Source organism: Anabrus simplex, chromosome 11 (assembly GCF_040414725.1).
Source record: "Anabrus simplex isolate iqAnaSimp1 chromosome 11, ASM4041472v1, whole genome shotgun sequence".
NCBI lineage: Eukaryota > Metazoa > Arthropoda > Insecta > Orthoptera > Tettigoniidae > Anabrus > Anabrus simplex.
Window position 1 is genome coordinate 41,449,461 of NC_090275.1, and position 26,938 is coordinate 41,476,398.

Here is a 26,938-nt window from a genome sequence, read left to right on the forward strand (position 1 = left end):
ACCAGTACCAATGTAAATCCTTTTACAATAAATAAGTATTGATCGGTGGAACACTTTTGTTATCTATACATAAAAGCTAACATGCCTGAATTTGTCCGTAATAACGGATGAAGCAGTAAAAGGGTTCTCATTGTAACCGAAGGATATTGTAGAGATTAATATAATAATTTTTGAAGGTTATAATAACATTGTCATTAAAATGGTGGTTCTCTTCTGCTACAGTGGCCGCGGTCGGATGTATATCTGTGTCCGACATCTCACTTTAGCCCTCAGTGCCCGCTCTCTAAATTCCTCTTCTGCCTTGAATCATCCTTAGCAAGCTTATGACGTCTTTTTCATAGGCTCCTAATGTCCCCTAACCAAAATGAATAGAAATATGTTTAAAGTTATCATAGGAATGTCCAACATCTGGGTGATTTGCACATTTTTCATGTGTGGATTACCATCCGCTTTCTCAGTAAACTTTAATTTCTCATCATTTGTAAACTGTCTAGCGTTCTTCTCCATAACTGAATGTCCTGCAAACCACTTTGAGTAAGTACAGTAGGCCTAATTTATGTACGCTGTTACACAATTCACTTACGAACATAAAATTAAGCATGAACACATCACACAAGCTACTGTTACGCAATCTAAACACACATATGCCCACGTCAAAGACTGGCTTGAGACTGATGCTCCCCGAAGCTGTAGGCCGACATGCTAGTGCTGTGAAATTAAATTCTCTACCAAATTCTCACCCAGGCCAGTCGTCACTGGCGCATTGTGCTCGCAACATGTGCACAATGTGGCCGGGAACACTTAATTTAAATTTCTTATGGTGGAAATCATGAACGAAATAGAGAGTGATGTAAATGTGCTATCAATGTTTCTTTAACATTTAATAGGACATTGACTGGGATCTTGGAATAATGACATAATAACCAGGGAAACACGCTAGAGAGGGACGTCTTCACCAGTTTCAACTGTATGCGGTTCACGCTTCATGTCTAATGTGCAGCTAACACCACACAACCAAGGCCAGAGAGTGTTATAGTAGGCCTATAATGGAATCCATTATTTGAGGTGAAGCGGTACCAACCATATCTCAATTAATGGATACACCCAAGATTTTCTTTGCCAAATTCTGTAAACAAATATGTGCATAATATTTGCATATACATGATAATTTAAACTTGTAGCTATATTTCTTACTCACCCTGTATGATACTGACTTAACAAAACTTTATACAAAGAAATATTTTACTGTAGTATTTTAATTATTTCTAAATCTAGAGTCTTTTCGATACTGTATCTTTGAATAGGTGTTATATTTATTTCTGTTAGTTATTCACATTAAACTAATTTTTTGAAATCTCTTACACACAGGATCCTGTGGCAGAGTTCTTGAGAAAGGTCTGCATAGGTTTTATATCAGGCACTATGGCTTCCTGTGTCAATATTCCATTTGATGTGGCTAAGAGCAGAATCCAGGGTCCACAGCCTGTTAAAGGTGAAATAAAGTACAGAACAACTTTATCATCTATGGGGATTGTTTACAGAGAAGAAGGGTGAGTATTGCCTATCCATATGTTTTAATGTTCAAGATAAAGGAAGCCACTCCAGTTATAATTTATGTAGCTCACCTTCTTCTTCTTCTTCTTCTTCTTCTTCTTCTTCTTCGCGTTTGTCTTGCAATGGAGCAGGATCCACTGTTTTGCAAACCAATCTCTACTTGGTTCTGTTGAGTGCATCGTTTGGAAATAGATGAACATAGCACGTGTCTTCTTGAAGGTGACCAAGGAAGCGTTTCTTGAACTGACCACATAGATGATATCCAGATGGCATGATGCGAAGTGCCATTTGTACAATAGATATACCTTCTCTACACGTTACGTGGCCATACCACTAAAGTCAGGCCTCACACATCTTGTCTACAATCGGGGCAACTCCCATGATTTCCCGGATTTACCGAGCGAGTTGGCCATACGATGAAGAGCGCGCAGCTGTGAGCTTGCATTCAGGAGATAGTAGGATCAAACCCCACAGTTGGCAGCCCTGAAGATGGTTTTCCGTGGTTTCCCATTTTCACACCAGGCTGTACCTTAATTAAGACCAAGACCACTTCTTTCCTGCTCGCCCTTTTCTATCCCATCGTCGCCATAAGACCTGTATGTGTCAGTGTGACGTTAAGCAACTTATGTATGTATGTAGCAGTGATCCATTTGACAATGCTGAGTTTTTCACCAGACCACCTGTGCATCGGTGTAGGTTGTAGATGTCCCCATCAGCCAGCCAATTAGTATGTATAAAACCTTATTTTACACTCGTCAGTGTGTTATCATCCGGTTTCATCAATATGTCTACAGACTGTTAGGAATCAGAATTTGAATTCCATTCTCTGGGTTTCCATTTTACACTTCTTTGGAATGTATCTCTGCCTATTCCAGCTATGCTTTTCCCTGCCTTCATTCTTGTTGTCATTTTGACCTTCAATTTTCTTAATTCACCTTCTGACTCGGACATTCGAGACTTCCTCATCCCATACCTTTCTAATACCATTTGGCACATACTTCAGCCTTGATCTAGACATCCTGTAACAAAAATGTCCTCCTTAAACCACTTCGCTAACTGGTGTGAAATACGGACTGAATATGGGCTAGTAGTATCAAAGAAACTACTTAAAATAGTCCACCTTGTCAATACACTTTTAATGATTGAAAATAGTTTATGTTGAGTTCACCTTGTCAATACACTTTTAATGATTGAAAATTATGTCTTTCTTCTTATATTTTAAATGTATGAATGAATAAATAAATAATTTTCAATCATTAAAAGTGTGTTGACAAGGTGGAACCAACATAAACTATTTTAAATAGTTTCATTAATAGATCAAGATGTACAAATTAGTTCCTCCCCCAAACTGACACTGCATTCCTGCCTTGTGGCCTTGAGCCTGATGATCTACAACACTACCTGCCAGGCTACAGCATTGTACAGCCTCAATATCGACACTAGCCCATATTTGGACCTTCTCCTCTACTTATTGGAGATTCAGCTGTTATAACAAGCCACATTTCAACATCTCTTTGATCAGCTGATTAATGTCTCTATAAAGAACCCAGTAAAAACAAATGGTTGGACAATCTTTTAATGCATATATTCGTAATGACAACAAAACACTCTAGTTTGAAGTGCTTTCTTCTTATATTTCAGATGTTTTTGCTTCAGTTATTTTTTATTTTGTGCCAATCATGGCTTGCATGTAATGGCTGAGGATAACCTCACAATTGGAGGTCGAAACTAGCACCCCATGAATACTCTGTGAAATAAAACATAGTAATTCCATTCTCTATGTGTATTGAATAGGTGGACCCACTTCTACCTCATTTAACTGCCGCCTAGGTTCTTCTACGGATTTGTTTGTTCAGTAATGTGTTTCAAAGTGAGATCCTCTTCATGGCTTGCTTCATAACTCACAGTCTGTTAGTGTTATGTCGAGTTAGAGCAACTGTTTCCAGACTATTTGTTTTGATTGGCAGGATACAGGCATTGAATACCTTCTTCTTGAGGTTGATTGGTATTTCTTCACTTTTCAGGATGAAGCCAAGCTTCCCAAGACCATTCCAACTTGGAAGCATTCCCATACACTAAAGGCTAAGCCTTGTCGCTGCAACCATTCTCCTCTCAATCCTGCTGTCTGTTCACTTCCTTGTAGTCTTTAAATCTCATTAAGTTTCTCGTGTCCTTGAAGTATGTCTTCCTCTTCCTTTCCTTTCTAGTATTTTTCCTTCAAAGATGTCTACTAGGAAGTTGTCATGTCTTAGGATATGACCTACAAGTTTTAACTTCTTCTTTCCATATCCTTTATCAGTCTCTGTTGCTCATTTACTGTATTTAGAACATCTCAATTCGTCTTTTTTTGAATCCAACATGTCCTCATGATTTTCCTCCAAATTCACATTTCATTTGCTTCCAATAGTCCAGCTCTCTCAACCATAAAATAGCACATTCTAGACAAAGGATTGTTCAAAATTGTTTCTATACTTATATGGGTATTTGTTAACAGATTTCTTTTATTTGGAAAGGCCTGTTTAGCAAGAGCATTTTTTTTTTTTTTTTTTTTTTTTTTTTTTTTTCTGTGGTGCATCTATTGCCTTCAGTTATAATGCTTCCTAAGTAACAGAAATGTTGCACTTGTTCTGCTTTGGAATTTCCTATTCTTATGTTTCTATTAGCTCTCCTGCCATCTTTGCTCACAACTGATATTGTGATTTTCTATTTTTCTTACTTTTTTCCTTTTTCCTCGACTCTGTGATCTTTCTTCCCAGGCTTCATCCTATGTTCAAGATACACACTCATCAACTTTCTCAACAAGGATTCTTGCTTATGCCAACATTAAAGTGTAGCTCCATCTTTTCAATCCTTTTCTTTAACTTTCATTGTTATGTCCATATCTTGTAATATTTCATTGTAAGTTTTTTTTGTGCTTATTTATCTGCACCATAAAGATAAGATTTTAGTTGGAACTTTGTCTTCCAGGTGGAGAGCCTTATACAAAGGTCTCCTACCCAAGGTTCTTCGCTTGGGTCCTGGAGGAGCCGTTATGCTTGTGGTGTATGAGTACGTCTATGACTACCTCAGCGACACGTTTCCTGATTAGTTTGACAGGCTGAGTTTTACAAATTGGTCATTTCCACATAAAGTACAATACATAGATTAATACTATATCAAAAAAGTGAATCTGGATTCATATTTTGGTTCTGACTAAGAGGGTTTCTTCTCAGTTTGTATATTATGTAGATTTTCTTTTAGTGCAATAACAAACATGGAAAGCATTTATTTACTTATGTAATGTACAGTATAATTTCCTATTAATTGTGTTACTATGAAATATATGTACAGAACCTTAGAAATGTCTCATTATGTTAAAAGTGTGAAAGCCATCTTTTCAGTGTTCCATAGCTAAATTTCTAATTGCTGGAGTGTTTTGCATTCAGTCAGCATGGTTGATTCAAAATGCACAATTGCCTTTTGCAAGAAACAGTATTGCAAGAAAATATCACAATATATCACTGCACTCTCACATATCAAAAAAAAAAAAAAAAAACAGAGTAGGCTACCTGTAAGAGATGAAATGCACATTTTTATTTATGAAGGTGGACATTAGAGAGCAAAACAAGTTTTATTTGCTGCTCAGTACTGGATATTCATGAGGAAAGCAATTACAAACTACCTCATTTGTCTAGAATGGCTCATTATCTTGTCGCCATCAATTTTTGCAGTTTCCTTATAACTATATAACTAGGAGATGGTGACACTCTTTACACCACTAAAACACGGTGATTTGCATTCACTGGCAAAATGTGTAGTTTATGGGCAAGTACTTGAGCCCATGTATCTTCCAGCGCACAGTGATAATGTTAGCTGTACAGTTAGTGGTACTGCGGAATTCAGGGGTTATTGTTTCACACGGTGTCGTGCAACAGTCCTGTACCATCGTCTTCAGTGCTCAGTGGTTCCTGTTGGTCAATACACGTGTGCTACCCAGCCATTCTTGGTGTTATAATCGTGTCTTCCCTTTTCCACTTCTCAGTTGCTTCCATGTTCATACTTTTATGTTCCTACCTTTCTACATGACTTGATTTATCACTTGGTTTTTTTTCCCTTTCCATTACTTTTATTGACTCATATGGCTACTTTTCTTCTTTTGTGTTTGTCCTGTGTTCATTCTACATGTATTTATCCTTTTCTGTCTTCCCTTTTTTCTTTTTTTATCTGGCTTTCTTCTTATCCCACACTTCCTGTGTCATAGACTTAAGATCTAATAAGATGGCCCCTCAATGAGTTTTGAAGCCCCCCCCAATAATCTTAAAGCTGGGAAGCAGAAATGATCTCTGTAGGGGTGGGTGGTAGAGTGTGAAGAAGTGGATGTAGAAGAATTAGGATTGATGAGGAGAGAACCTATCTACTGTATTTAAAGATGGCATTGTATTATTTTGGAAGAAAAACCAAGACCCTTTTTTGCTTGCAGATGATGCCTTACTGCAGATGGGAAACATTAAGGAACAAATAAGAGACCAAACTAATATGTGGAGTGAAAGAATTGAGGATTTGCGAATAATAATAATAATAATAATAATAATAATAATAATCGTCTGGCCTCAGCTACCATGTGCAGACATTTTAATTTGACTCCATCTGGCTGTCTGCTTGTCAGTTTCAATGCCCCGTTTTACTCTAGGCCTACTAGATGGCACAGACAGAGTAAACCGAAACTCTCTTAGGCATTGTGGCTGACATTCAGTGAATTTTGTTGGGTAAACACAAAATGTGTCACCAGAGATCTTTTACATGCCGACATCGTACGACATGGAGTGACGAATGGACTTTCTTCCGCTCTTCAAAAATCCAACTACCTCTGCCGGGTTGGGGAATGAAAATGTGTGAAGAGTACTGTAAAAGCAAGACAGTTGTAGTAACAAGAAAGCCAAGGAATGGGAAAGCTGTGTGAAAGTGAATGGTCAGCCATTGGAAGTTGTAAAGAAATAGGATGTGGGATATCAGAAGATGAGAGGATAAGTCATGCGATCAGTAGCAGAGTGCAATTAGCAAGAGGGTTATTTTAGAGTTAGGAGGACTTGTGTGGGATAATGATATGCCATTAAAATGCAAAGAAACCTTCTTACAAAATCTACCTTGTACCAATCCTAACATATGGAGCAGATACATGATTGCCCACAAAGGTCCCAGGAAGGTCACTTGTGAAATAATCTAAAACAGTTCTTGCAGTTTTTATTGTTGATCACAAAACCTAAAACCAAGCTCTCTGCATTCATCATTCGCACAATAAGGCAATAAGGTGTGTTTTTCTCCTAATTGGAAATGCCCAATCCCAGTTCATCTCAGTTCAGTAACTTCTGAAATAGATTTTTAAAAGATTCATTTTGTTCTTCACAATGTCCAGTTTTTTCTTGATTCCTGCTCCACACACATTCCATATCTCCACTTAGTTCAGATTCTCTTTACCTTAAGGGCAGCACCAGCAGTTTTCACCATGTCATTATCATTACCTGTACTCTGAATGATCCTGTACTCTTCCATATTAGCATAATGAAAGTCTTCCAACCCGAGGGTCCCAACGTTTGGTACTATTACATTCACTTAATTCATTTCCTCCATGAAATTTTCTTGGTAAAAATACAAGAGTGGTTTACCATCGCCGTCTTTGCCGTTGTCACCTCAGTGATTGTCTGCCTTTGACATCCTTTACTGCTGCTGCCCAGCACAGGATACAATTTTGTGGCTGCTCCTGACATGAGGAACAGACTCTGCTCTATGGATTTGGGCATTATTTCCTGCACAGCGCCATTGGTCTCTCTAGGGAGTTGAGTTATTTTCTACCACTGGACACTGCGTTGAGTCATCTGTAACAGGATGGCTTGGCAGATTGTATTACTTTATTATTAATAACGGCCATTGGCTGCAATAAATCATTAATAATATTTACATTGGTTCTTGTAAGCGAGTGACCTGTCCAGAAGTTCATTAATGTGTGCAGATTGTCCTTATAGTTTTGTGTTTTCATATTTGTTCTTGTCTCCTTTTCTCTTGCTCTCTTTTCTGATCCTGACCTATTAAGGGCCGGTATTATAATAGTGGTTTAAACTGTTGGTTCAGTTTAAACTTCGGTTTATCTGTTAGTCGCGTATTATAAAACTTAATCTCAAGTTTAACTAGAGATTAATTTTACTGCCACTCATCTACCGATTAAACTGAAGTTCAAGAATACATAACCTTACAACATGACAGAACGAATGGATCTCGAAGATATTTTTGAGGTGTTTGAAGAAATACTAAGCGATGATGAAGAAGTGGTTCAAATTATTGAACAACCACGGGCACCATGAGTTTTTCGAGCAAGGGCACGTCACTTTCATACATAGAACAAAATAGAGTTTTTAAATAGTTTTAGGCTTACAAAACAGACTGTCATATCCCTATTTCAGCAAATAGGTGCTAGGATAAAATATGCAACAAAAAGGTAAGAATGTAAAAATGACTTTTTGAACTGCTTGAATGTCAAAAGTGTAAAAAATAAAGTAACTTCCTTTATGTAGTGAATATTTCTGTACTAATTGCACAAGCAATTCTATTTCCTTACAAGTAAAATTAGGACAACGTTTATTGTTTTTATCCGCCATTTTACCTACAAGAAGTAAACAAAACATTATCGATAGTCATCTTTTCTTGCAAGTCACTGCAAAACATTATCGACAGTCATCTTTTCTCGCAAGTCACTGCTACCAAGACCGTATATTTCCTTCTTCACCTCAGTTTAACTTAGGCCGGTCATTATAAGACTGAACATCGGTTTAAACTCAAGTTACAGTTTAACTCAATCTTCAGTTTAAACCTTCATTATAATACCGGCCCTAAGTTGAAAGAAGATATATGATGGTTCAGCCTTTCAATACTATTAAAATAAGAAATGTAAGTTTTACATTCCTACTTAATTATAATTGGTACCGGTTTCTTTAACTGGGATATATTTCTTTCGACAAATAATATACAACTGTATTGTACTATTTCACTCACATCAGTATTTAAAGGCTTGATACTTGAACTTTTTAAATTTTTTCATTGGTTTCCCACAAACTTTTAGAAGCACAGTGCAGATCGGCACATGTCTTGCTACTCTTCAATAACTTGCTCCGTACTACATTTACATATTTGATCTATGACTTCTTCATGTTTGATACAGATGTTGATTCCCATAGGGAATGTCCAATAACGGACCATTTATATTGGTATTATTTTCTTCATTCTTTTTTCAGAACTATCGACATGCAGTCCTGATCTCTAAAATTATACAGTACCTCATGAACTGCAACTGAAAAATATGTATTTGATTCTAGACTTCTTCATTACGTTGACATTTCAGCACAAAGTGCTCCCTAAAGTGTTTTAGTGCTTCACAAACAGCAACTGACGGAATTATTTAAACTTCATATTTTATTTACCTGTGCATTGTCTTCATACTTATTTGTGATCGGCTTGTGATGACCAAGAATACTGGTCGAAACCAGTACCAATTATAATTAAGTAGGAATGTAAAACTTGTATGTATGTTCCGTCCGTCAGCGATACCGCTGGTGGGATCCTCAACAGCTCTGCCATCAGCTGTCATAAATGGCCTAGGCATCACTGAAGAGGCGTACTACGGAAATGAGGAGTGAGGTAGTTTCCCGTTGCTTTCCTCACCGAGCCAGAGTTGCTATTACATATCAGTCTGCCAAGCCCACTGAAATGCATACACCAACTGACCCTATGAGCAACATTTTTACACCATTCTCAGGGACTGGCTGCATAAGGATTGGCATTACTACACTGCTGTTTGTAGAAAGTGAAACACCAAGACCGAGTGCTGTGATCACAATACAACTTATTCCACATATTAGGGACACAAGACACACATGATTACAATTACAGAACTGTACCTGCACGGTGACCGTGCTAGACATCGTGGCATGGAATCAAAGAGCTCCTGAATATGCTGCTGGGGAATATTCTGCCACGCGGTTTGTAGGCACGACCATAAATCATCAACAGTGGCTGCAGGAGGACCTGAACGACCAAGGTGCCGACCGACCATATCCCAGATATGTTCAATGGGTGACATATCCAGCGAACGGGCAGGCCAGGGAAGCAGTGGTATCTGTTGTTCTTCAAGAAAGGCTTGCACATTCCTCGCCACATGCGGCCGGGCATCGTCCTGCTGAAATATGGCGTCTGGAACGGCCAGCAAGAGGTTCAGTGCCTCGAGCTGTAAAACCTCCCTGTTGTACCGGTAGCTGTTCAGATTGCTCTCAAGACGTAGGAGGCGAGATCGCATGTTATAGGCAATTGCGCCGCAAACCATCACACTTGGCGTTTGTCCGCTATGCCGCTTAACAGTACAGTCTGCCCGATGGCGTTCACCACGGCGGCGTCTAACGCGTATGCGGCCATCACTGTAGGACAAGTTGAAGCGGGACTCGTCCGAAAACACTACATTTTGCCACTCAGCATGCCAGTGTCTGTGTTCACGTGCCCATTGCAGTTTAAGGCGTTTTTGGTTGCTGGTCAATGGAAGCTGGCGCAATGGCATGCGTGCCACCAGTCCAGCCCTCAGAAGACGGCGTCGAACCGTCGATGCAGACATCCTCACCCCCGTTGCAGTGCCCTAACGTCGAGCCAACACCATGGACGAAGTTGTTCTGTCCGTTACGGCGAAGCGGACAAGATGGCGGCAATCTCGCGCTGTGGTCACATTGTGTCGTCCAGTACCCTGTCGGCGCTGTGTATGGCCCTCTTCTCTCCACTGGTTCTACATACGCCTCACTGTAGAAGCAGCGTACCCTGTGCGAGCCGCAATGTCATGTAATGACAGACCCATCTCCCGGAGCCCTATCATTTTGCCCCGTTCGAAAGCACTCACATGCTGATATTCCCTCCTGTGATGTCGGCGAGGCATAGTGGCACTTAGGTACATGTTTCCACTTCGTATGACGGCTCCACACTGACTGAGCGTAATATATAAGTAATAATAATAACAACGTAAACGTTTCCACCTTTTCAATACTAAAATATATTCACAAAATTATAAATTACACGGTACTAGTTTCGACCCATCTAGGGGTCATCATCAGCCGTATTGGAGCAAAGATCACTTTTGGCGAAATCCTAAGAAAATGTTATTTTAAAGAATAACAAGTGAAATGAGATGTTATTATGGTAATAGTTAATAATACAAGGAATATACATACTAAGAGGTTGTTAACAAAGAATAAAGTATAAATGGGGTGTTGTAAAAATTATAATCATGGAAATCAGTAAGTTCTTGTATTGAAATGACATATATAAAATTATATATGGCTTAGGAAGAGGGCTTAAGGTGGGGCTGAAGGGTGCGGGAGAAAGTGTAATTGTCTTGGAAAAGTACCTTTGATTAAATTTAGGATTGAGTTTAGGTTGGCTGCATTATTGTTTCTGAGGAAAGTGATAAATAGATCGAAGAGTATGTTGGGTTTCTCTGAGATTTCATTGAGATTGTGACTGGCATTAAAGTATTGGTCTAGGTGTATGTAGTAATTTTCCATTATGTTGAGTAAAGGGCCCTTGTTTGCTAATACGAGGATGTCCATGTCTTGTTGCGTAAAACTGCCCTGGCCGGTCACAGACAGAAGGGCACTGCTGGGCCTACGTGCAAGCCATCTCTCTGCAATTTAAAGCACATATTATGGTTCCACTGTTCTACACGTCCTTTGATTTTGGCGTGTTTCAGACCATTGCTTCTGAGTGTTTCACTTTCTACAAACAGCAGTGTAGCATCGCTCATACCTCAGTCACTTTCATATTGTCAAAGCCAAGGATAAGACAGAGACCGATCTATGAAAGTAACAAATTTGCTCTAGCCTATACTAGAAGACATAGTGCACTGTAAACACTAGGTCCTGCCAGCAAAGGCAAAATGTAAAACTTACATTTCTTATTTTAATAGTATTGAAAGGTTGAACCTCATATACCGTATCTTCTTTCAACTTAATAGTGATCTCACTTCAATACAGAGCACTGTGAAATTCTTTGATCCTGACCTGTCACTGTGTTTATCCCATTATGTGTTCTTATTCAAATTACTTGTAATACTTAACAACATGCCATGAATCTGAGGTCACAGTTGCACACAGGAAGTTTTAATCTCAAAAACACACCCTTTGCAGTGTTGATTCTGTTTCTTATTTCTGCATCTAGAGACCAAGAATGAAAGAAGTTAATTTTAAAGAGTATTTTTGTAATAAAAAATAAAAATTGCTCACACTTTGATATACACTAATCATTAATGTCACCATGAGTGTCCTAGTTTCCAGAAGGCCTCAAAAATTACATTTCTGTTTTTGCTGGTTTATTGGCATTGATTATGGAAACTTTTCTAATGTTCTGTTCCAAGTATTATATTTCAATTATCATAACTTTGTTTTTGCTGTGGGTTTGTGGAACATCAGGAGTTGTTACATGTTTATTAGGAGTAATCCCCTACTTCTGATTGAGAGAAAATACCTATCATGTTTAAAAGTTGTGGTAAACTACCATAATCTACTTCCTGTAGTTGATTTTATTTAATTACTAGCTGTAGTACCCAACTCTGCTTGGGCACTTTCTTTGAATATTTAATTTTAAGATGTGTATTAACTGTTTGAAGTTTTTTTTTTTTTTTTTTTTTTTTGCAGATTTCTTTATTAATGATGTTGACTGACAGTTTATGAACTCTTTTGTAAATTTAGAGTTATTGTTGACTCAACTTTAATTTGAGAATTATAATTTTGCGTTAAACTATATACATGTGGCAGCTCAGAATTTCAGGGAGGTAGCTGATCTTTTCATATAAATAATAAAAGTTTGTTATAACTGTGTGTAATTACGCCTCAGTGATCCCGAAAACTGTGGACTCAACACAGTAATCGGTCATTTTTGACATATTCTTGTTCACCCCTTCTCAACCCCTATGTGGAGGATGAACTTAAACAGCATCCAGAGTGTCACAGTTCATCTCAGCAACCCCAAAATCCATGTATTCGTCACGAATTTTGTTGTTTTCACTTTTTACATATCGACCCCTTCCCTAAAGGTGCTAGTGGTGTCTTACCATCACAGTATATTTTCCAGATAGTAAGTCCTGTGTATAAGAGTTTGGTCATTTTGGACATTTTCTTCTTCACCCCTTCTAACCCCCATTCCGATTGGGACTGAGCTTTGATTTACACGGCATCCAGAGTGTCACATTTCATCTTAGCGACAGCGAAAACTGGGTTCGACGCTAATATTGGTCGTTTTTGATTATTTTTGCATTTCACCCCTTCCTCTAGGGGTGCTAGGGATGTCTTACTCCCACAGTATTTTTTCTCAGATAGTCATATTTGTACCAAGTTTGGTTGAGAGCTATTCTGGAACACACACACATACATCCATAATCCTGGTCATTTTTGACATTTTCTTCTCACATCCTATGCCGATGGGGACTGAACATTGACTTAAACAGCATCCAGAGTGTCACTGTTCATCTCAGCAACCCTGAAAATTATGGATTCGACATTATTTTCGATTACTTTTATATGCCACCCCCTCCCACTCCTACTCCTAGGGGTGCTAAAGATTGCTTACCTCAACAATAAGATAGTAGGTCATAAGTGAACCAAGTTTGGTTGAAATTGCTTCAGTGGTTTGGGAGATGTGGGAAGGTACTTCCTATATACAGCCTTTCTTAACCGCACTATCGTGATACAGAGTAAATCGTCGTCGTCGCCGCCTAGCAACAATCTGTCCATCAAGGTTGATCTGAACTTGGTGCGGCTTTGCTCTTAAATTAATTATATAAAATTACTCATAAAAAAAACTACCTACCGGATTTCGTTCAGACCACTTCCTAAACCCTCACAACAGTAATAAGAACAGATTGTAAAATTTTCAGTGAGTATGGTCCAATAGTTTTTGAGTCCATTGGAGACAGACAAAGAAACGTTCATCTCATGTATGAAAATTGTTCCCTCAGAGTGATTTCTCTAGATTTATTGTGCCAAAGCAAAATATAATACAATTTAAAAAAAGAGAAAATACTTAACACATACAGGGGTATATTAAAAATGTAAAAAGAAAGTAAAAGCAAAATATGTAAATATGTGAAACCATTTCTTATAGAAATACCATGCGTCTACAAGATTTCAAAATAATACCCTGCAACATGTTGCACCGATTGCCAGTAGTATAGAGAGCACAATGTACCAATAGCACTGCCGCCTTGGTTGTTGTTCAAGGCAGGGTGCGGTACTGCTTGAAGTATGGCATCTCATGTATGAAAATTGTTCCCTCAGAGTGATTTCTCTAGTTTGAGAAACAGATCAAATTCGCGGGGTGTCCGGTGAATAGGGTGGCTGCTCCAGGACCTCCCACCTCCACTGTGCCAACAATTGCCCCGTCACAGGGACTCGCGTTTGGTGACTGGGGTGGCTGCTCCAGGACCTCCCACCTCTGCTGTTCCAATAACTCCCTCATCACAGAGACTCGTCCGGTAAATAGGGTGGCTACTCCAGGATCATCCACTTCTACCATGCCAACAATTTCCTCGTCACAGGGACTCATGTTTGGTGAATAGGGTGGTTGCTCCAGGACCTCCCACCACCACCATGCCAACAATTCCCTCGTCACAGGGACTTATGTTTGGTGAATAGGGTGGTTGCTCCAGGACCTCCCACCACCACTGTGCCAACAGTTCCCTCGTCTCAGGGACTCATGTTTGGTGAATATGGTGGCTGCTCCAGGAGCTCTCACCTCCACCGTGCCAACAATTCCCTCGTCACATGTTTGGTGAATATGGTGGCTGCTCCAGGACCTCCCACCACCACCGTGCCAACAATTCCCTCGTGACTGGGACTTATGTTTGGTGAATATGGTGGCTGCTCCAGGACCTCCACCATGCCAGCAATTCCCTCATGACTGGGACTCATGTTTGGTGAATATGGTGGTTGCTCCAGGAGCTCCCACCTCCACCGTGCCAACAATCGTTTGTTTTTGCATCAAAGAGAGAGATGTATAAATCCCATTAGTTGACTTTTTTGTTTTATTAGATGCCATATTACTTGCCGATGATGTAGCGTTGTTAAGAACATCAGAATGACCTGGAATGATCTATGTTTAATCTCCAGAATGTCTCTTCAAAATTAAATATGAATACATCAGGTGAAAAGAAACAAAAATAATGGCCTTCAATTGAAAGGATCCTACACAAAGTAGAATATGTTTAGAAAACAAAATTTTAGAGAGAGAGTTAATGAATGCAATTATTTGGGATATCCCCCCATGGCGCAACAGCCTCGAAGGGCCATGGCCTACCAAGTGACCGCTGTTCAGCCCGAAGGCCTGTGTTATTCTTGGCTTTCTAGACCGGGTTAGGGAAATAATCTGTCTTATTATATCGAGCTAGAACCACAGAAACACGCAATAGTGATTACATCCCTTCAAATAAGGTTGGCGTCAGGAAGGGTATCTGCCCATAAAACAGGGAAAATCCACACGTGCGACGCAGTTTGCACCCGTGACCTCACAGGTGTGAGAAAAATGTCAGGAAAAGAAGAAGATTGTAGGGAGCTAGACATATCTACCAATATAGTAAAATGTACAGGAACAACAGGGATAACTGAACCATATAACGAAGGCATTTATGGTGCAAGAACACACCCGTTTTCACCTATATAGTACTCTTGTCAGATCAACCCTGTGCTATAACAGTGAAGCATGGACTCTAAGAATAACAAATGTCTCCAAAATCACAGCATGTGAAGTGAAATTTATATGCCTAGCAGCAGGGTACACAAAATGGTACCATAAAAGAAACGAGGACATGCTAAAAGAGTTGAAATTCAATCTGATGATTGACTACATCTACAATTTTCAGGCAAATTGGGAACACCATGTCTAAAGAATGGAAACTGGAAGACGACCATAAGAAGTTCTTTGCTACCAACCCATAAGAAGAAGAAGATCCATTAGACATCTAGTGAAGCGGTAAGAGGGAATGCAAGACTGTAACAGGCCACCAGTTCCAATATATGATAGAATGTTGTTGTTGATGATGATGATGATGGTGGTGATAAAAACATTGTCATGAATTTTAAGGATAGAAAAATAACAAAATAATTTGAGTAAGCTTTGTTTGACATTTATATACCAAATTAATGTAGGAAGTAATCCCAATCTGTTGTAAAAACTAGTTCACAAACATCAATAATGGTTACAGATGAAGAAATGTTTCCGCCGAGCGAGTTAGCCATGCGGATAGGAGTGTACGGCTGTGATCTTGCGTTCGGCAGACAGTGGGTTCGAACCCTACTGTCGGCAGCTCTGAAGATGGCTTTCAGTGGTTTCCCATTTTCACACCAGGCAAATGTACCTTAGTTAAAACCGCTGCCACTTCCTTATCGCTCCTAGCCCTTTCGTATCCCATTGTCACCCTAAGACCTATCTGTGATGGTGCGACATAAAGCAAATTGTAAAAAGACAGTGTAGATTTCAAAGTCCAGACCAGGATTTGTTAAGATAGTAGGGGATACTCAGGTTGTGTCTATTCTGTTTTTCTGTTGGCTGTTACTTTTCCATTGATATTGGCTGCTGTTATTAGAAACGAAAACCCTTAAGGAAGCACCAGATAACTTTGCTATGTGATTAGGCATGTAACATCTTCTGTTGCTGTGTAACCTTTTTATCATTGAATTTATTGTATGTAATCAGTTTCATTAATAGATGAGTAGTGTATATATTATTACTGGTAATTTTATTTTTTCCTGTTTGTGGTGGTATACTAGTGTAAGTTTATAGATATTTGAGCTCAAACTGAAAGAATGTGTTTTCAAAGTTGTGGTGTCTACACACCATTCTATTGTGATACTGATGTCTTCTGACTGTGTGTTAACTTTTAGTTGTATTATTTGTGCAATAGACATGGCATGGGTAATGCTGTAGAAAGCTTAGGAGCAGTGTGTTATGCATTATTGAAAAATGGTATTCGTACTTAAGATGACCTTAACAGGTATCTTTCGTTAAAGTAACTAGTCTCATTAAAAAGATAAATTTATATCTCGGTACATCGGTTACTGTATATATGCGAATACTCCATGCATTTTTTTTTTTAAACCCTCTCCAGGAGTTTGTTCCATTATACTTAGGTGTTGCACATGGTGTCAGTTACCTAGTTAGAAGAGAGGTTTACCGAGCGAGTGACTGCATGGTTTGGGTCCCGTAACTCTCAGCTTGCACTCGGGAGATAGTGGGTTTGAACCCCACTGTCGGTAGCCCTGAAGATGGTTTTCCTTGGTTTCCCATTTTCACACCAGGCAAATGCTGGGGCTGTACCTAAATTAAGGCCACGGCCGTTTCCTTTCCACTCCTAGCACTTTCCTATCGCATCGTAGCCCTAAGATCTATCTGTGTCGCTGCGACATAAAGCAAATTGTAAAAAGTAAAATTTGAATCACTTGTTCAGAATGGCTGCAAGTTCTGATTCCTGTTTATTTGTGGCTAAAGAAAAGCTTCATGTTGTTGAAAATGCAGAAAGTTTTGGAAATCATGCAGTGGGAAGAAAGTACAATATCAGCTTAAGTTTTGCTTGCTTCTGGCAAGGAACCAAATCTCAACTTAAAAATAGTAATTGCCAGGCATTTTGCAGCCAGAAAGCAAAGCATCCGGATATTGAAAATAGGCTGCCTGATTATGAGAATGAAATAATTTTCCCTCCCAAAATTAGGAAGCACTAATTTATTTAGTGACTTGGATTATTTGCATATATACAGTATATATGTTGTGTGAGTAGATCCATTTATTTTTTAACTTCTTTATTTGCTTGTTTGCTGTGTTTGATTGTCTTTGATAAGCAATTTGACTGCAAAGAAATTCTTTCTGAGGCATTTCTATCATTAAATATTGTCAAATATGTAATATATTTTCTTGTTATTGCTATTGTTATCTCTAATGGGGATGGATCATCATTTTGCTTACAATGAAAGAAATTTAAATTTTTTTCCTCTTGTTATCAAAACAGAATCTGTTTTATTTTCTTATGTGTTTAGTATCAATATAATGAGAGGAATGATTGTATATTTAGGGGGATTTTTGTTTTGGAATGTCTAGTCATTAACATGGAGTAATTTTACACAACCATCAAACAAGAGTGTCGAAGAATGAAGAAGGATTTCACTAATAAGTCTACTTAGAAGCTTGAATATATCAGTCTTTCAAAATCTTCATATCTTGCACCCAGTACCAGGCTCTTTTGCTCTTTCAATGATGATGCCGGAATAGTCTGATATTTAAAAGGAACCACTAACACGTTCACGATGGTGTGTACCACTGGTGGCTCACACGTTCATACTGATTCATATCTCTCTGCCTTCTATGCAGATTTAGGAGGGAATTCAGCTCTTATAATACGACTCCAGGAAGAGTCGTGGTGTATGATGTGACTGCTCGTCATTGCCTGGCAGCAGTAATATGAGATGTACAACGCTGTGAAATGACTCGCAAAGCCATCAATAATGATGGGAAAACTTGACAAGTATACAGATCTCTAGTGTTACCAATTATGTTATTGATTATTAGATGATTTAATGATCCTAATGAGAACTAGACACTCTTTCAAAGCAGTCTTGATTAGGAAGAAGTGTCAGATCGCACATCTGTAGGTATATGATTTGCTTTCCTTTGGTCCGTCATGTTCCACTGGTGGTACATGAGAAAATTAGGCAGAATAGCTCCAAAAACACAAAGATAATTCCATAAGTCATGGCAATCATGTTTTAGCTTCGAAACATGTGAGGATACTCTAGGTGTAATATATACAATGGGATAACTGTGTTACACTCTATTGAATGCCACCAACTGATGGTATCTGTGTGAATTGGTGGCTAGTTAACAACGCATAAAAATATTAAGATGTTACCATAATACTCCAGTATGTATGTATGTATGTATGTATGTATGTATGTATGTATGTATGTATGTATGTATGTATGTATGTATGTAAGTAAAGTAACTGCAATCTGTGTGTGCATGACAGATATTCACATCATTGTCTTGTGAAGCTAAAGCTTGTTCACCATCAAATTTTTGTGAAATTCAAGACTTCACAAACATTTATAATACTCCAAAATTTTGCTTGTCCTATCACTTGCAACTCTTCAGAAGTCTTTCGAAGTCTTGAAAGTGAATTAGAACATGTTCTAACCAGTCAAAGAATTGCTAAGTCTCTGACAGAAATGACCAGTGGGATAAGAGTATTAACATTGTGCACTAGGCATGCTGGGAATCAAAATAACAAAAATTGCTTCATCTTCATGGCCGAGGGATATTGGGTTTGTACTAATTGCTAAGTATGGGGCATATTCCTGCCTATATTCAGTGGGCTCCATAGAGTACCACAATAAAATAAAGGAAATGTCAGTGTATGAGGAGATTATAAGAAAAATATCTCAAGGAAGTGGACAGTTTTTATGTATGGTAACCTATAAGTAAACACTATCAGCCGTGTTCTATTTATGATTATCTTTGCGTGTTATTATTACAGAATTCCTAATTTGTTTTCATATAATAAGTCATGAAAGAGCCTTCGCAGCTCAGGCGACAGCGTGCCGGCCTCTCAACGCTGGATTCCTTGGTTCAAATCCCAGTCGCTCCATGTCAGATTTGTGCTGGACAAAGCGGAGGCAGGACAGGTTTTTCTCTGGGTACTCCGGTTTTCTCTGCCATCTTTTATTCCAGCAACACACTCCAGTATCATTTCATCTGTCAGTCATTAATCATTGCCCCAGAGGAATGTGACAGGCTTCGGCAGCTGGCACAATTCCTATCCTCTCCGCTAGATGGGGGCTTCATTCATTATATTCCTGACCCGGTCAAATGACTGGCAACAGGCTGTGGATTTTTTTTGTAATAAGTCATGAATTTTCATTGTATTGCTATTATATTTATTCAATTTATGTGAGAAAATGCAATATAACATAACGTCTGCAATTGAAGTTGTGGCAGTAAATAAAAGACAAAGTCACCTCCATACAGGCCATGAAGGCCCTTGGAGGAGTGGAAGGTAAAGGCTTCCACCATTGTTAACTGCGGCACGTGATGGGGTAGAGTGGTTAGTTCTACGCCCGGCCGCCTTTGCCCCCAGGAATTAACCTGGTACTCATTTTTGGTGTAGGCTTAGTGAACCTCAGGGCCATATGCACCTCTGGAAGTGGAAATCTCGTTTCTTAAATTTTTGACTTCCTGACGGGGATTTGAACCCACGTCCTTCCGGGCAAACCGAGCACGCCTTTACTGCCTCGGCCAGGCAGCCCCTTGGGGCGGTAAATACATAGCAAAAATTATGTTGAAGGTAAACAGATTAATCTTTTGCCGCATGTAAATGATGCTTTATTGCACATTTCTCTCCTTTTTAAGAATATATCCCACTGCCAGTCCAAGAATCACAACTGCTGCTTGCCTTATTTCCATTTTTAAATTTTTTTTTTTTAAATGCTGTCAAACCTTGCCAAATCCTTTCAGATCTTATTAAACCTTCAGCAATATTAAATGGTCTTTTGACAAGATCTGACAGTTTTTCTTGTGAAGTATTAAATTGAAAGAAAAATTTGATAGTGTACAACAGGCATCATATAAGCGTTCGGTGATAGAGCTTTGCCATATCAAACTGTTGAGGCCTTCAAACATAGTGGTGTAACAATTATTGAACTGTCACAGAATGAACACTGGATACCCCATGTCTGCTTCCACAGAGGTGTCAGTTTCTGTTATCAAAAAGTACTTAATAGAAGACAGGAATTATCCACACATACAGATATTTCTACGTCGACAGTGTCCTGAATTTTAAAACGGGACTTGCAGATGCACAAAGTGTGTGCATAATAAAACAATGCTTTCTCTTCATAAATCTTTCAATTGCCCCTTGCCATTAGCTCCCCTACCCAAACCCAATTAGGTGCTAGTACTGAGAAGCCCATTTCAGAGGCTTTCAGACACATAAAGTGGATTTATATTGCTGTTGCCTTATTAAGTAAACTCGTGTCCTCATCCCGAGGTGGTGCAGCTCTTTTCAGGTACACCCCCATCGGAGGTGAGCTGCATGTGCCATTTCAACCACATACCAGCCCTCCTGCCATTCTTAAATTTCTGGCAGTACCGGGAATCGAACCTGGGCCCCCCGAGGACGGCAGCTAATAACACTAACTGTTACGCTACGGAGGCGGACGTTGCCTTATTTGAAATACAGCAGTTGTCCTTGACTTATGAAACAACTCTAATACATTATTGATGGTGTTAAAAGGATGTATCTTTCATAATAATGGAAGAATACCACTTGAAGCGGGGAGGAAGAAAAATAATATTGAACTCCATCGTGGACATGTTAATGATGGCATATACACATGATATATGACTGGACATAGTGTAGTGTATTGAGGATGCATATAAATGATTTTTTTTTTTTTTTGTTAAAAACCTATCGCGGTATCTTACTGAAATTTGACTGCAAACCCTGGGACTTGCAAGCCTTCACTTCAACTACTACTGTACTATCCCATCATCAGTTCTCAGGAAAGTCGTATCATAGTCTTGTGCTTTTGCCCAAATTGGTCACAGTTGTTACTTCGGGTAATACTTAAGACGTATATCTATGTAGCATTGTCAATACTTATCTTTTCCTGTGATACTGCCTTTTTACAAGTGCACAGCATGGTGCTTTATGGAGAATGGATTCAAAAGTGCCTTAAAGGAATGAACTCATATGTCACTGATTTTATTGTCATATCTTGTCATATCTTTTTACTCTAATCAAGGGATGGGCTAATTTTTCTTTTACCAAAGATAAAAGATAAATATTGTTATTGCTGTACCACAGGTACAGACATGTGTAAGTGTTCCATTCATATTCTTGCATTTCTGCATGCATCGACTGAAATATAGAATAGACTGCTTTACTAGTCATCTTAGATAATTATTGCTTTTAGCTTATTACATTATCACTTACAAATTGCTCAAAAATGGTGCAGAAAAATATGGGAAGTTTGCTTTCAAGGGCCAATGCCAAAGTTTATTATTATGATACTAGCCCCTGCACCTGTCCTTGATGTTTGTGTACAGTACAATATCATATGAAGCTCTGAAATTACAAATAAACCAAGTCATTATTCTAGTAGTTTTGAGAGCAGTGGACTTCTGCACAGTAAAAAAAATGTTAAAAAATGAAAGTAAAATGGAATAGCTTTTTAATTTTAATTTAAAACCCTCAGATCATTATTTTTCTTAAATACAGTCACTTAGGATTATGCATAGTATGCTTCATTGAAAGAGTGGTCTTGGTCTTATGCGATGGAGCATGGGTGTTGGTGCAGTGCTGAAGAATTAAAATTTGCTGCATGGGAATAGTCTATTGGCATGTTATGTTTTTCTCGCCGCGCAAACATCACCAACCTCAGCCGGGATCAAACCCTTGATCTAAGAGGTATGGGGGACCTCAACATGCTATTCATGCACCCACCAGCACTGGCTATCGTTATCATCACTTCATTATCTGTCAAAAAGAATTATTCTCGCACACTGACATTGGAATGTACCTCGAGCATATGCTTTCAATAACAATTAAAAAAGCTCCAAAACAAAGCATTTCAGGGTGTACCTTTATTTTTACCATTCATATAAGTGTTTTCAAGAGAACATTGAAACTAAATTTACTTTAAAGAAATGAAGAGATTATTTTTTATAAGTTGACTTTCAAACACTAAGTTGAAGATGCAAATGAAAACAATTGTCTTTCCTTTAATATGCAGCATGTGGTATTTATCCATCCCATACTAAAATATTATGTTTCCCTTTAGACCTTGCCTCAGCTTTTTATACAGTTTGTAACTTGTATTAAATTAGAAATGTTTGTTTTAACCTTCCTTAAGGCTTAACAATTTTTAAAATTTGGAATCATGTTTTGTCATTTGCATGTTAATGCAGATGTCTCATTTATGAGCCTCTTAACAAACAGAGTAAATGAAGGAAAATTTGACATGAAAAATCATGTAAATATAAGCTTATTTTTGAGCTGTATTTTTATTTGTTTACAGTTTTTTGAGAGGCCGATATTGAAGCCATATGTATTGCATTGTATCGCTTTACAATTTATACTGTAATTGGGTCTGTGCCCTTGAAATGTACTATAATAAACATGTTTTTTGATGTAAACAGAGTTTTAACACATTTTCTGTTGTAGTAGGTTAAATCAGTTAATTTGACTTCTGCTGATTCCCTGTCTGATTGAAGATTTTATTCTTCATTTATTGATTCATCTGTTTCTGAGGCCATACGTAATTATTATTCCCAACTGTCCAGCTTCCATAGCCATAGAATAACACAGTCTGAGCAAAGGACTTTGCAAAAGCCTTGTTTGTCTCAATGTCCATGTACCTGCTAGTCAAAATACCTTTCTTTTGGAAAACTTGTTCAGCCAATGCTGTCCTTTTATTTATTTCAGAAACACACCTGTTGTCAGTGGTTCACCATCACCACCACCTTAGATTATTTTGTACAGTAATATTTGTGTTCTATTTGACTGAGTAATCAATACCATCATAGCAATTGCTAATATAAAGAGAACATTACAACTCGATTGTTTCACAGATTATTACAGTAGAAGAATTTTTGAGTCTTGGGACATTTTTGCCATGTTAATTTCTTGCGTACACTACGTACTGCCTACTGTAATTCGCTGTACCGCTGACTTTTAACAACATTAATTCTCTATTCTTGCCGGTTCAACTCGCTGTTTAAAACTAATGGAATACAGGCAAGGACAGGGTGACACCCCCAGATCTATCATGACCTATCAATAGAGCCCTGTGCGGATATACAAAATAATATCCGCATCTGCACCGCATCCACACCTCCTTCATCCGCATCCGTGGATATTATAAATATTTATCTACAGTATATTACACCCAAGATATTGAAATGGATAGATCTGTTAACATAATACGATGTGCCTGACACCTGGCACCAGAACCCCTACAGTCACAGGCTTATGAGAGATTTTCTATTGTGACAACGTATTGACCTTTGTTTCTTCCTTCCACTAATTGAGGGCAGAAGCCAATTAGGCTTGGGTCAGATTTATGGCTTTATGGTCTCAAGGCTCTTTAAATCACCATTCTCCCATTCCAATGTCAAGGGTCACCTAACCACAAGCAAAAGTACTAGTTTACCTGAGTGAAAATGAATAAACATTATTATTTAGAAATTATGAGCAAAATTATCCGCATTGCCATACAGTTTGCATCCACCCAGACACTAACTTCATGGATATCCGCATCCATGCAGGGCTCTACCTATCAACTCCAACAACCATATAAATAGGTCTAATGGCAGAAGGTTGCAGATCAATTAGATCAGATTAGGCAAGCAGGTGACAAGTGATAAAGAGGTGGACGTGTTCATTATAAATAATACCGATGTTAAAAATGAGATTAGTCTGGGAAGACAATGTGCTGAACTACTGTCACGTTTCAGTGCTGATTGCTGAAATTAATAAATGAAGATGCTTAATTGGGTTACAGATAGAGATGTGTACTATTTATTACTGCAGGTCGAAGTGATGATAACCAATTTTGTATGAAAATCCACAGCCTGTTTTCAGTTTCAACAGGGTCAGGAATGGAATGAATGAAGCCCCCATCTAGCGGCGAGGATAGGAACTGTGACGGCTGCTGAAACCTATCACACTCTTCTGGGGCAATGATTGAGTGCTGACAGAAATGATGAAATGATATTGGAGATTGTTGCTGGAATGAGAGATGACAGAGAAAACTAGAGTATCCAGAGAAAATCCTGGCCCTCCTCCACTTTGCCCAGCACAAATCTCACATGGAGTGACCGGAATTTGAACCACAGAACCCAGTGGTGAGAGGCTAGCGTGCTGCTGCCTGAGCTACAGAGGCACTAGCCAAATTTATAACAGCAAATTGCTTACTGACGATATTACTGCAGATCGAATTGATGACAAGCAATGTTTTACAGATATAGATGCTTTCAATCAATATTACTACAGATTGAGATACTTAAAATTGATATTACTACAGGTCGAAGTGATAAGAAGAAATGTTGTTATAGAGTGAGATGCCTGCTACAAGTAGAAGTGATGTTGAATTTTTTTTACAAACTAGCTGTTACCCGCGGCTTCACTCGCGGGAAATTCGTAATTTGATCATCATAATCGTCATTTGGTGCAGCACTAAGACATTGTCTGAAAATACCTAAAGTATAAAAACTCACAAAAAAAAGAAAGAGTTTCATTTGCCCCATAACCTCTTTATAACCCACGTTTGTGGTAGTGACTTTTGGGGCTATGATGACCAGGCTGCTGGCAGAGCTAAAGTCTGTATCATGTTAGGTTTTTGAGACACACTGTAAATGTACTCATTTTAAAAATTTACCCACTCTTTGAATTCTTTTCACCCCTGTAAGTGGATTTTCCAAAAATAAAAAAGTACGTGGTTTCTATATTTTTAAAGGAGATTCCAAATGCAAATTTTCACGCCTATAACATCTTCAGTTTTTTTTAGATAAAAGTATCCTCACAAATAATTCAACCCCCTTTTCGGTCCTTTCACCCCCTTAAATGGATTTTCCTACAACAAAAGAATATGTTTCTTTATTATTAAAGGAGATTCAGATCAAGATGATATGAGCATCTTGAGCGTGGAGAGAGGGCACTCTACCTACTTGGTGTCAGCGTGAGTACGCTCAGTTCAGAAAGCATCATGCTGGAGTGTGATCAGGCGTTCAGTGTGTTGCTTCTGAACACTCAGGCAATGTTTTCTATTTGGACAGTACCACGCAGTCACCATAGCATGCAGAATGCTCGTCACCAGTTGTTGACCTTTCCAAGTGGCTAAAGATCCCCGCAACTAACAGTATGCAACTGTGCTTGTAGGTACAACATGTGTTCAAAATGTACACCCTTACGCATTGTTCACAAGGTTCTGTAGATTGTCCAACATGCTGATGAACATAGGTTGCCACAAGGACACAAACAATTACTTATCTTCTCTTGTAATTCGGAGCATGCTTAAAGAATCCGTTTTCCGGTCAGATGATTCACCTAGGAATGAAGCTCCCACCGAATGCACGTAACAGTTCATGTTAGCTGTTGGCTGGCGTTTTCGTGCAGCAACACGACGCCTGTTGAGAGAAGTCCAGATCGTTTTCTGTGAATTGCTATCCGGAAACGCTCCAGTGTGTCACAGTAACTGGCAGCATTCTTTGTCCCTCCTCTGGTAGGGTGTTGGCCTCCGGATCCCAAGCTGGCAGGTTCAAACATGGCCGAGTAGTCGGATTTTTGAAGGGTGGAAAAAAGTCCATTCGACACTCCATACTGTGCGATGTCGGCATGTAAAAGATATCTGGTGACACATTTGGTGTTCACCTAACAAAATTCAAGAGAGATTCAGTTTACTCTGACATTAGTGGGCCTAGAGTAAAAATGGAGCATCAAAATTGACGAGCATGCAGCCAGATCGCGTCAGATGAAAATGCTTGCACACTGTAGCCGAGACCATATTACTACTACTAAAGTGATTCAACAACAATGCAGCCATTCAGCATGTCAACGTGACGTGACGTGCCTCAGTCTCTGGAAGCAAATTTCTTCCATGCCGGCATCGATGCATTGAGGTGCTGTTGGAATAAGTACTTTGACAAGAATGGTGACTATGTTGAATAGTAATGTGTCATCATCATTGTACAGTTCCAGTTTCCAGGGTACTATTAATGAGCCTCTTCCACTTCTTCCTGTCCATATACAACTTATCATAGAGAACATCATCCACTGTCCATCCTCTGGCAACTAAGTCAACCGTGATCATGTCCATCCATCGGGTTTTAGGTCTTCCTGCAGGTCCTCTCCACCTGTCTTTCCAAATTTATTCTGGCTGTTCTTGTAGGCTCCATCCTCATCACATGCCCATACCACCATAGTCTGGATGAGCCGATTCTATCTAATAGGGATGTTTCTATTCCGGCTTCTTTCCTCACCTCCGCATTTCTTAATTTGTCCACCTTCGTCTTGTAGATGGTGGATCTAAGAAATTTCGTCTCTGATGCTTGCAGTCTTGATGAATCTCTTTTTGTGAAGGTGCATGCTTCAACGCCATACGTCAATATTGGTATGAAATAGCTGTTAAATATCATCAGTTTGGCCGGTTTTGGAATCATGTCATCCCATAAAAGTGTTCTTACTTGTTGGTAGAATTCTGATCCCTTTTGCACTCTGTTTGTAATTTCCTTTCTGACCAAATTATAACTAAAGATTACACTTCCAAGGTAAGGAAACTATCCACACACT

General features: G+C 38.8%; 1 protein-coding gene across 4 annotated transcripts in view; it reads left to right on the forward strand.

The window, feature by feature from the left end:
- LOC136883427 (mitochondrial 2-oxodicarboxylate carrier) overlaps positions 1-6,071 on the forward strand; it is a 50,122-nt gene extending 44,051 nt beyond the window's left edge. For all 4 annotated transcript variants that reach the window (XM_067155699.2, XM_067155701.2, XM_067155702.2 and 1 more), the window contains exons 7-8: positions 1,369-1,550; positions 4,522-6,071. In XM_067155699.2, coding sequence (XP_067011800.1) covers positions 1,369-1,550; positions 4,522-4,642 — 303 coding nt within the window. In that variant the 3' untranslated portion in view covers positions 4,643-6,071. The remainder of the gene's footprint in view (positions 1-1,368; positions 1,551-4,521) is intronic.
- Positions 6,072-26,938: the final 20,867 nt, after the last annotated feature.